Source organism: Lynx rufus, unplaced genomic scaffold (assembly GCF_022079265.1).
Source record: "Lynx rufus isolate CCGP_SWC_20201006 ecotype Redwood Valley unplaced genomic scaffold, mLynRuf1.p SCAF_9, whole genome shotgun sequence".
Taxonomy (NCBI): Eukaryota; Metazoa; Chordata; class Mammalia; order Carnivora; family Felidae; genus Lynx; species Lynx rufus.
The window spans coordinates 18,557,489-18,568,751 of NW_025814897.1; the positions used below are offsets into that span (position 1 = coordinate 18,557,489).

The 11,263-nt window shown below is 47.3% G+C and overlaps 1 protein-coding gene across 1 annotated transcript in view; it reads left to right on the forward strand.

Annotated features, from left to right (window-relative positions):
- The window catches only part of TECTA (tectorin alpha), a 70,004-nt gene extending 58,974 nt beyond the window's left edge, over positions 1 to 11,030 (forward strand). The window contains exons 16-23 of the mRNA XM_047071662.1: positions 877 to 987; positions 2,217 to 2,419; positions 4,092 to 4,255; positions 4,695 to 4,943; positions 8,557 to 8,719; positions 9,864 to 9,951; positions 10,246 to 10,362; positions 10,930 to 11,030. Coding sequence (XP_046927618.1) covers positions 877 to 987; positions 2,217 to 2,419; positions 4,092 to 4,255; positions 4,695 to 4,943; positions 8,557 to 8,719; positions 9,864 to 9,951; positions 10,246 to 10,362; positions 10,930 to 11,030 — 1,196 coding nt within the window. The remainder of the gene's footprint in view (positions 1 to 876; positions 988 to 2,216; positions 2,420 to 4,091; positions 4,256 to 4,694; positions 4,944 to 8,556; positions 8,720 to 9,863; positions 9,952 to 10,245; positions 10,363 to 10,929) is intronic.
- Positions 11,031 to 11,263: the final 233 nt, after the last annotated feature.

The following is an 11,263-nucleotide window of genomic DNA, read 5'->3' on the forward strand; positions in this document are numbered from 1 at the left end:
TTTCGGTTTGTCTATTTTTATAAAATTAAGTACATAGACATTTATGGGAAAAGGAGAACATGAATCAGAACAGACCAGGAAGTCCTATCTGAAGGACCTCTCTGGGATTTTACTGGCCCTAAGATTTTCGTTCTTTTTTTTTTAATGTTTATTTATATTTGACAGAGAGAGAGAGAGAGAGAGAGAGAGAGAGAGAGAATGAGCGGGGGAGGGGCAGAGAGAGAGGGAGACAGAATCCGAAGCAGGCTCCAGGCTCCCAGCCATCGGCACGGAGCCCGACGCAGGGCTCGAACCCACAGACCGCGAGATCATGACCTGAGCCGAAGTCGGACGCTCAACCGACCGAGCCACCCAGGCACCCCTAAAATTTTCATTCCTGACAGATATTTATTGAACACTCAACTGTGAGGCGTCTGGGTGCGGGGAATATGGAGATAAATGATTGGACCCTACTCTGTATAAGTACAAAGAGACAAATGCGTGTAATGGTAGAACAGTGTGGTGAGAACATTAATCGTGCTGTATCTTGGCAGTTCTCAGTGTCTCTGCCCTCCATCCTCGCCGCTTACCTTCCAGTGTGCGGACCTTGGGCAAGTTTCAGCTGTGAAACGAGGGCTACTCAGGTCGCAGAGCATGTGTGAGGGTTGGAGGAGATAATGCAACCAAAGCGTGAAGCCCAGTGCCGAGCCCAGAGCAGGGGCCCCGCCGCTAGCTGTTGTCATCGTTTTCTGGAAGGTGGCTCTGTCTGTTGATTCCCAGCTGCCCTCTGACCACCACCAATTCCCTGACAATGGCAAGTCCAGAGTATAGCCACATGCTAGCAAGCGTGGGTGTGAAAATCAAGTCGTGCGTGTTTCTGTTTGTTTTCCTTTTTAGCAGGAGTGGTTGAAGATCCCTGTGTGGGGGCAGACTGTCCCAACCGGACCTGTGAGCTGGAAAATGGAGGAGAGCTGTGTGGCTGCATCGAGCCGCCCCCCTATGGAAACAGTGAGTGACACCTGCCCCCTCCCCGTGCAGACAGACCCCCACGGGGGAGGCCTGGTGGCTGCACCGCAGGGCAGCTGGGGTGGAGCCCACGCGTCCCGTGCTAGCTAGAGACCCACATAGCGGAGGTTTCACGAGGAGCATCGATCGAAGCAGGACGAGGAAGCCATCTGACATCTTCAAAGCAGGCTAATGTTCATCTCCTCATAGTGACATCCTTTTCTTCGATAAATGATAACGCCTAGATGTGTACATGAATAGAATCAGCCACTTCCACCTGTGGCCGTGTTCAACATCACAGAGATCCGAATTGATCCTCTAGACTCGCGGGAAAGTAGTGTAGTTTGGCGAAAACATGTGAGCCTCAGAGCGAGAGCGCCAGGGGCCCTAAAGGCAGATTAATTGGTTCTGAAGACACAAGGGCAGTCTCTGATGCCAACAGTACATAACCAGGACCCCAGGCCCTGCTCCGAGCCGCAGCCCCCCGGAAGGTAGGAAAGGCCTTGTCCCCGCCGGGCGCACCCGTGAGGTCGGCCTGAAGGGGGGCTGCGTTGCACCCCCGCCTCCCCGCCCCGGCCCGAACCGGGTCATTCAGGAGGCACGCGCTGACCGTAACATCGGTCATTGACCGGAAGACTCCCTCGGAGGGTGCCGTTCAAGGGCTTCACCCGAGCAGATCAAACGTGTCCCTGTGTTTCTATAGTGCTCATTAGCCCATGTTTATGTACTCGGAGAAAATGTCAGTTGGTGCATTATCGTGTCAGAAAGCAAGAGCTCCTGACACTCGCCTGGGAACCCGCGGGGGGCCTCGGGGTGGGCTGCCCAGGGCTGCTCCCACCTGGGGGTGCGCCTGTTAACCGGGCTCCACGGTGAGCTCCCCGGGGAAAGTAGCTCCCACCAGAGTGGGGCGGAGCCCTGGGTCTGGGAAGAAAAGACAAAACACAATCTGTTAGCGTTTCCATCTTAAAAAAAATAAAAATAAAATAAAATAAAATAAAATAAAATAAAATAAAATAAAATAAAATAAAATAAAAGCTTAACAACGCCCCGGTTTTTGCCTTGAATGCATGCAAACGTGCATTTGGTTGGATCAAAGCTTAATTAGAAGTGCCCCAGCGTTTGCGTGAGGATATTAGCCTCTTCTAAAGCAAACGGTGATGGGACGCCTCGCCCCCACCCTGCAGCACCACCGGCCCCCACTGACTGGCCTTTCGTGATAACTGTCCCCACAGACTCACATGACATTATTGATGCAGAGGTAACCTGCAAGGCGGCCCAGATGGAAGTGTCCATATCTAAGTGCAAACTCTTCCAGCTCGGCTTTGAGAGGGAGGGTGTGAGGATCAATGACAGACGGTGCTCCCACATCGAGGGGGAAGACTTTATCTCCTTTCAGATCAACAACACCAAAGGGAACTGTGGCAACATCGTACAGGTGAGAAACCCGGGGCCGGAAAGAACATCGGGTCGAGGTGGGGACAGCTCTGGGTGTTTTGCACGTGGGTTGTCCTCAAAGCCAACCTCCTGGGGGGTCTGCTTAGAAAGATCCTCCCCGGAAAACAGCACAAGGCTTTTGTGAAATGAAAGACATCAAGGAGAATAGGGGCACCCGGGTGGCTCTGTCAGTCAAGCACCGATTCTTGGTTTCAGCTCAAGCTGTGATCTTGTGGTTTGTGAGTTCGAGCCCCACGTCGGGGTCTGCGCTCACAGTAGGGAGCCTGCTTGAGAGTCAGTCTCTCTCTCTCTCTCTCTCTCTCTCTCTCTCTCTCTCTCAAAATAAATAAACAAACATTAAAAAATTGGAAAAAAAAGACATCAAGGAGAATAATTGGTGCTAAGTAGTTTGTTGAACTGAAAGATCATGATAAGTGACAGACTCCTGTCCTTGATTTACACTATCTGCTGTTGTCCTTTGCCTAGCACATTGACGAATTTTTGTTACCTTGCTCCTGCTTCTCTTGTTCTTCTGGGTAAATACAGCTGGGTTCAGCTGTTTTGCGGGGTAAGGGTGTCCCAGACATCATTTAACAATTGGCTGCACACTCTCAACAATAGCCAAATTATAGAAAGAGCCTAAATGTCCATCAACTGATGAATGGATAAAGAAATTGTGGTTTATATACACAATGGAGTACTACGTGGCAATGAGAAAGATTGAAATATGGCCCTTTGTAGCAACATGGATGGAACTGGAGAGTGTGATGCTAACTGAAATAAGCCATACAGAGAAAGACAGATACCATATGGTTTCACTCTTATGTGGATCCTGAGAAACTTAACAGGAACCCATGGGGGAGGGGAAGGGAAAAAAAAAAGAGGTTAGAGTGGGAGAGAGCCAAAGCATAAGAGACTCTTAAAAAATGAGAACAAACTGAGGGCTGATGGGGGGTGGGAGATGGGTATTGAAGAGGGCATCTTTTGGGATGAGCACTGGGTGTTGTATGGAAACCAATTTGACAATAAATTTCATATATTTTAAAAAAAACAGTTGGCTGCAGAAATACAGCAAGGTCCCACCTTTCAGTGTCAGATTGTCCTACTTATATTTGGCAAACCATCTTGATTCTCTTCCTCCTGTTCCTTCCTGCTGTCTTTAAAGAAAAAAAAAAAAAATATATATATATATATATATATATATATATATATATATATATATGCATTCATTAACTCAAAAGGAGTGAGCAGGTGAAACTTACATTTGTTCCTCTTGGTCCTTGTGGGAAGGTCCGGTAGAAGATCTGGTGGAGGAGAGATTTTGAATTAGGACTTGAAGAAGATTTATATGACCCTGGGATAGCAATACTTCATGCTGTCCCCAGCTTGGGTTCCCACAGATAACTGGGGCCGGTTGTAGTTAGAATTCAGGGTACATGAATTCACCCTCTGTGGACACTCAAGGTTATCAGCCTGAAGGGTGCCGTTGACATCTAATGCGACATTTTTTGTTGTTGTTGTTAGTAAATGCTGAAGCTAGCTCAATACTGACTTATACCAGCCTCTGGATTATGTATGGAATGAAGCCATTTCTCTACTTTCGGGGCTGTGGATTTGAAATGCAAGCCACTTATTCACTCCCCCCTTTAATGATTTCTGACCTTCCTTTGCAGTCCAATGGCACTCATATCATGTATAAAAACACAATCTGGATCGAAAGTGCCAACAACACTGGCAACATCATCACTAGGGACCGGACGATCAATGTGGAATTTTCGTGTGCTTATGAGCTGGATATCAAGATCTCTTTAGATTCTGTTGTAAAGCCTATGCTAAGGTAAAGAATCTCACGGGCTGTGCACATTGCTTTGTCTTTTCCTTGACAGTTGAGGTTAGCATAATCAAAATTGCTAGCATTTGTCTTTGAAGCACTGGGGAAGAAATAGTTCCTATTTTCTTCACCTAAATGCCTTGGACCAGCACTGTGTAACAGAACTTTCTACAGTGATGGAAATGTACTGTATCTGTACTATCCAATAAAATAGCTGTATATGGAAATTGAGCAATTGAAATGTGGCTAGGGGTGCTGAGGAATTGAATTTTTAATTTAATTTTATTTTAATTGCCACACGTGGCTTACGGGTACCATTTTGGACTTAAGACTTTTCTGTCGTCTGCTTTGCCTTCCCTCTGCATTTTCAGCTTGAAACTGGTAGTAACTGCATAAATATGATTGTTTGGCATTCCTCCTCACTGCATGCTTATTTCCCTTTCAGTGTCATTAACCTCACAGTTCCAACCCAAGAAGGCAGCTTCACCACCAAGATGGCGCTCTACAAAAACGCCTCCTACAAACATCCTTACCGCCAGGGTGAAGTGGTGTTGACGACTCGAGATGTGCTGTACGTCGGGGTCTTTGTGGTCGGCGCTGACGCCACACATTTGATCCTGACGCTGAACAAGTGCTATGCCACCCCGTCCCGAGACAGCAATGACAAACTCCGATACTTCATCATTGAAGGGGGGTGAGTGGCCTCTCAGAGGACCGTCTGAGAGCTTTTAGGGTAATATTCGCCAGTACCAGTTTGTAGAGAAGGTTTTAGAGAAGAGAATGGGAAGGGGTATTTGTGCTGTGCATCCAGGAACTCTAATTCTCTGAACAAACCTGTGAGGTAGACATTGTAAGCCTCACTTTCTACCCTAGCAGGCTGAGGCTTCGGGAGACCAAGCCACTTGCTTCAAGTCACACAGCAACGTAGTGGTGGGTCCCCAAGTCCTGTGGCAGTCACTACAGGATGCTTTATTCTCACGGTGATCAGAGAGGGGATTGTGTCCTGCCTACTTGAATTGCAGTCTGAGAGAAATGGGGATCACCTGCCAAAGAAGGAATGCCACAACTACAGTCTGGTGAACAGGACATCCATCAGAATGTAAAAAGAGCTAGAACCGTAGAAGAGGAGAAACAGAAGCACAGAATACACTAGAATCGTTTATAAAATCGATGACTTTTGTTTTATTCACTGCTATATGCCCAGCACCTACTGTGTGCCCTGACACATACGGAACAAAATTTATTGAATGAATAAAGAAGAAGAAAAGACTACAGACCAATAATAATTATTTTTCCTTTTTATTTATTCATTAAAATTTTTTTTATATTTTATTTTTCAGAGGGAAAGAGAAAGAGTGAAAACAGTGGTTGGGTGGGGGGGGAACAGAGAGAGAGGGAGACACAGAATCCAAAGCAGGCTCCAGGCTCCAATCTGTCAGCACAGGGCCTGACACGGGACTCCGACCCACGAACTGAGAGATCATGACCTGAGCCGAAGTAGGACATTTAACCAACTGAGCCACCCAGGCACCCCAATTTTTCTTTTTTAAAAACACATACGGGTTATGTCAAGCAACAGTAATTCTAGCTGGGTATGAAAATCTACTAGTGAAAAGACTAACAGGAGAAAAGCATACAATATATTTAATACCAGTTCTCTGTGATACTGAAAGCCTTCATGAGGAAATGAGGATCTCAAGAAGTGGTTGAACCTGAGTATTTTTTGCTAGGTTAGGTGAAGAGTAGACGGTCACAGACAAGTATGAGAGGTCAAAGGGTATGAGGTCAGTGTGGTAAACGGGAGGAGCTTAGCAAAGCCTGTTAGGATTCTTCTTGCTGTCCCTCTGTCTTTGGAGATAAGGATGTTCCTTTCCTGCAGGTGTTGGGGGGGCACCTCTCACATGAGGGCCCTGTGACCTGTTTCAGGGACAAAGAGTCAGGGAAAGGTCAGAGTGACCTTTCTGCTTCTGCTTTTCTCAAACTCCTTCACCTTAAAATATTAAGTATGCCAAGGTGCCAGATTTGAGGGGTAGCATGTCCTGAATCCTATCCCCAGCCTGGGCCGACACCTACCCTGGCGTGTCAGGGAGCATTATAGATACTATAATTAGATTTAGGGTTGAAAAGGAAGAGTTTTCCCAAAAGAAGGTGTGGTTCTGGGCAAACCATGGATAACCACTATTTTTGCAGATTAAACAGGTTCAGAGATGTTAGGTACACAGCTCACCCAAGGCCACTCAACTTACCAGGGGCAGAAGAAGAATCCTTCCAAGTATCAGGACACACCGCCACCCTAAGTGGTCAGACGGGGCTTGTGGCAGGGGTCGCTGAGGGATTTGTCTTCCTGAGCTGGTTCTTAGCCTCCTTGGAGGCAAAGGGAGGGACTTGGTGACTATTGGGTAACTCACAGCATGGATTTCTCTCCTTCCCGTCATAGTCCTTTCCCTAAGGGATAGAGCTCAGATATGAGCCCCTGTAGTGTTGCAAGCCTGGTTGTAGGGTCTGTGCCTCCTTTGAAGGACACAGTGGTTGGCAGTTTTATTTTATTTTATTTTTTAAGTTTTTAAAATTTATTTTCAGACAGAGAGCATGAGTGGGGGATGGGCAGAGAGAGAGGGGGAGGAGAGAATCCCAAGTAGGCTCTGCACCATCAGCACAGGGCTCAACGAGGAGCTGGAACTCATGAACTATGAGATCATGATCTGAGCCAAAATCCAACACTTGACCAACTGAGCCACCCAGGCACCCCAGTGTTTGGCAGTTATAAGATAGTGTTTAATACACTTGACCCAGAGAGGAGAGAGAATGAGCGCGTGAGCGTTCATAAAACTGGGCCTGCCCCAGGGTCTGAGCAAAGGCCTTCAGATGAAACTGTTGTTTGATTTTGTCCTATGAGGGAATTTTAACTCATGAGTCCTTCTGACCTTTCTTGGACGGATGTGGTTAATTGTTTTTCCAGTGAACTCATCTGGGCAAAAGCATGAGCAGCAAAATGGGTTCACTTCAGAATTTTGGGGGGCCAGCTCTTCCTCCGTGGCTCTGCAGAGGGTGGCAATGGCACCCCCAGTGACTCACGAGTCCCAGGTCTGGCTAAGACGGAAGGCCTGGGTGAAGGTTGGAGTGCTGTGATCATTTTAGAAACTTTGAACCAATTTAGATTATTCAAATGAATAACAGTGACAAGGAAAAGTATGGCAAGTAAGTTTTCATTTCAAAGCATTTAAGAGATTATTGCCTTGAAGACTAATTATAAAACCTAATAGGTGTGGGGGTGCTGAAGGATAACTTCAGTTTTTCACTTTCCTTATCACTAAGCTGTTTAATCCTGTGGGCTCGGGGAAGGAGCGATTAAAAAAAAAAGAGTCACCCTTTTTATCTTTATCATTTTTAGATAACTTCTTGGCTCCTATAGGCCAGCATTAGTGATGGCGGCACAATCCATTCATTCCCTCGTTTGTTCCTTTACAGAGATGTTTAGATACTTCCCATGTGCCCTGCAGTGTGTTAGAGACACAGTGAGGATCACAGCCTGATTTTTTGAGCTCCAGGAATCCAGGAAAAGCCACCTGTTCTTGCCCGGTCAGGGCAGTGCGAGGGGTTATTTGTAGAGGAGGGGGGAGCTATAGACTGGTGTTGGGGAAAGAGCGGGAGTAGGCATGGGAAGACTCCCAGACTGGGGAGACTTCATGTGGAAAGACCGTGGGGCCTAAGAGGCTGTGATGCATTTGGGGAGCTCTTAGGTAGCGGAGGCAGGTCTGTGTGCCTGAGGGAGGCCCGTGGCCCAATACCACAAGGGGTGGAGGCAGAGGGAGAGAAGAGGCGCACCTGCAGCCAAGGGAGCTTTAGGTCATCCTGGACTGGTCTTCCCTCTTCTCCAGCTCCCACCGACTTGAATATGTGGGAAGATGACCCAAGAGGGTTTTGATCAGGGGACCCTCCCCAGATGGATAACCAGAGAAAGTACAGCTGTAGCGAGGACTAATTGTGTGTGTGTGTTGGGTTGATATCACGACACTATGTCGGTCGGGCAGTAAAGCACGACACTATGAGGGGCAGAATAGAAACTGAGGTATAGGAAAGTCGGGGGCAGTTCCTGCAGTCATGTTGCTTTTATGCGCTTAGGATACTAGTTTGAGGTGTTATCCGATGCCTTTAAAGCCAACCGTGAAAATAAAGTGGGAGTAAATGCGACACCCACACAGTCCAGAGGTCACTCTCAAAGGCAAAGACGTTTTTACCTATTACGATGGTTTTATATGAAATAGAAGCAAACGTGTGAAGCGAAGATCCCATTTTCCTCTGAACAGGTGTCAGAACATTAAAGATAACACCATCGGCATCGAGGAGAACGGTGTCTCCCTAACCTGTCGCTTTCACGTCACCGTCTTCAAGTTCATCGGGGATTATGATGAAGTTCACCTTCACTGTGCAGTGTCACTGTGCGATTCAGAAAAGTACTCCTGTAAGATAGTAAGTGAGAGTGTGAAAATGAACTGCCTGGCCCTATTTCTCGCTGCCCCGCTTTTCCCAGCATGGGGATCATGGACGCCAGGATCTGTGTGGCTCCTGAGAGTTCTTTGGGACTCACAGCACCTGGAAGTGGCTGAATTGGAAGCGTCCCCAGATGGGAAGCGTCCCCAATGGCTCATCTTTGGTGAGACCGTAAGAGAGAGGATGCGGTAGAATGGTGTCCATTTACTCTCCTTCTCTGTCTCTGAAATCTCTGCTGTGGGCATAGAGCACAAGACCAGGGTTTCTCAGACCTCGGCATTATTGACCTTTTGGACCAAATTGTTCTTGGTCATAGGGACGGTTCTGTGCACCGTAGGATGTTCAGCAGCGCCCCTGGCCTCTGCCCACTAGACGCAAATAGCACCTCCTCCCCAGCTGCCACACCCCAAAAATGCCCCCCAACACTGCCAAACATCCCCTGGGGGAAGGAGGGGGCAAAATTGGCCCTGTTCAAGAACCACCACACCAGAGTCTCAAGGAGCCAGGCCACCTGAATCTGACAGGAACAGTGGGACCCAGCTCCACTACACTGTAGAGGCAGACCCCTGGGTTCAGGAATTTTCTGCCAGATGTTCTTCAGACAGTGACTTTCCTGCAATTCATCCAGATCCACGCCAGCCGGTGGCTCTGGAGAGGCTTCTGGAGGGGCTGTTGGAAGGTGGTGACAAACCAGTCATCTCTCCCATGTCAGGCTTACATCCGCACCTGAGATCTTATCGCACTGATATCAGCTCCCTAACTTTTAATATTCCAGCTTCACGTTCTCCCCAATGTTTGCAGAATCACACCATGAATTATGGTCAGAGCTACTTACAGATGCCGCTGCATACCTTATTGCCCGATGTGATCCAACAATCCCCGTTCCTGGGAAGGGAGCATCTTTGCATCTAATTCTTGTGCGAGGAATATATTTAATTCTGCTCAACATAAAGCCCAGAGTCCCAGTGGGCTCCATGATCAAGAATGCATTGGTTCTAATTAATCTGAGCAGCGATAGTGCTCGAGGCTGGGACCACTGCCTCTTTCAGAGGTGGAAACATGGTGAAGAATAAGTTATCAGCTTAATTGTGTGAAATTTTCCCTCTGGTGTTCTGTCTTTCAGAATTGCCCACAAAATTCCAGGATTGCCACAGATTATACCAAGGAACGTAAAGAGCAGATCATTTCAGTGGGACCTATTAGGAGAAAAAGTATGTATGTCCCCTCAAAGCACATTATAAATGATTAAAACAATGGGATTTGAAGGCCTGGACCAACTCTTGGGTGTGTTTCAAGTACAATGTGAATCTGGCGAATGAGGAAGTTGAGGACACCAGGTGGAGAAGATGGGCCGCTTCCGTAATGAAGTCTTCTCACGGACTCCTAAAATCCCACGACAGCGTTGGGCTTTTCTTCTTCCTCTCCTCTGTTTAAAGTCTCACCCTGAGATAGGAGTTCAAGACTTGACCTGTCTGAAGTTGACTTAACCAGCTGTTCTTTTTCAGGGCTGGACTGGTGTGAGGACAATGGAGGGTGTGAGCAGATTTGCACGAGCCGGGTAGACGGGCCGCTGTGCAGCTGTGTGACGGGAACCCTTCAGGAGGATGGCAAGAGCTGCCGAGGTAAATGCAACCTCCCGTTCAGGGCAGGTGGCTGGGAGCACAGGGAGCTCTTTCCCCTGAGTAGGAGACATTCATCTGTGAGGTCCCCCCAGCAAGTGACCTAAATTCCAGAAATTAAGATGGGAAGATGGAGACAGCACCAAGGAATTGTAGCACCATCTTGGAGATAGAGATAGAGAGAGAGAGAGAGAGAGATTTAACCTTTGAGTCTTGTTCTTTCATCTAAAAGATGAAGGTGATTTTTTTTTAAATAAGATATCCAACTGTTTAAGGACCAAATAATGGTGCTCAATCAGGTCACCAAGTGTACCTGGGCCGTGGTTGGGACTGGGGTGTTTGATCCAACAAACCTTAGCCCATGGTCTCCCTGAGGTTAGCAGGACTCTTCTAAAGGTTGAGTTAATTCTGCTGCTTTCCTGCCTCAGTCAGCACCATTTGGATAAAGTGAGTCCTTGGCCGTGAAGAAAGTGGGTTCGTTTATTTGGTTGAGTACCACAGAGTGTTTCTGATTCCTGTCCAACAGGTATTTTCCTCCACAGGACTTACTCTGTTCCTCTCTGTTCACAGCATCCAATTCTTCCACTGAACTTCAAGTTTGGACGCTGCTTCTCATCATGACCCAGATTTCACTATGGCATTTTGTCTATAAATCAGGCGTGACCTCATAATTAACTCAAGGTTGCTATATAACGTACTGTAATTTACTTCAACTCCCTGTAGGATAAAAGGTGTGTACCCTTAAGTCAAAACCTATTTGAAAATGTCCAGCAATTCTCAAAGTGTAACCACCTGCCTCAAACAGTCTGAGTCCCAGAAATGAGTGAAATTCCAAGCTCCACTTGCAAAGCCCACAACGGGGCTTCTAAAAGCCAGTTGTGGAAAAAGCACGTCACTTGCCTAC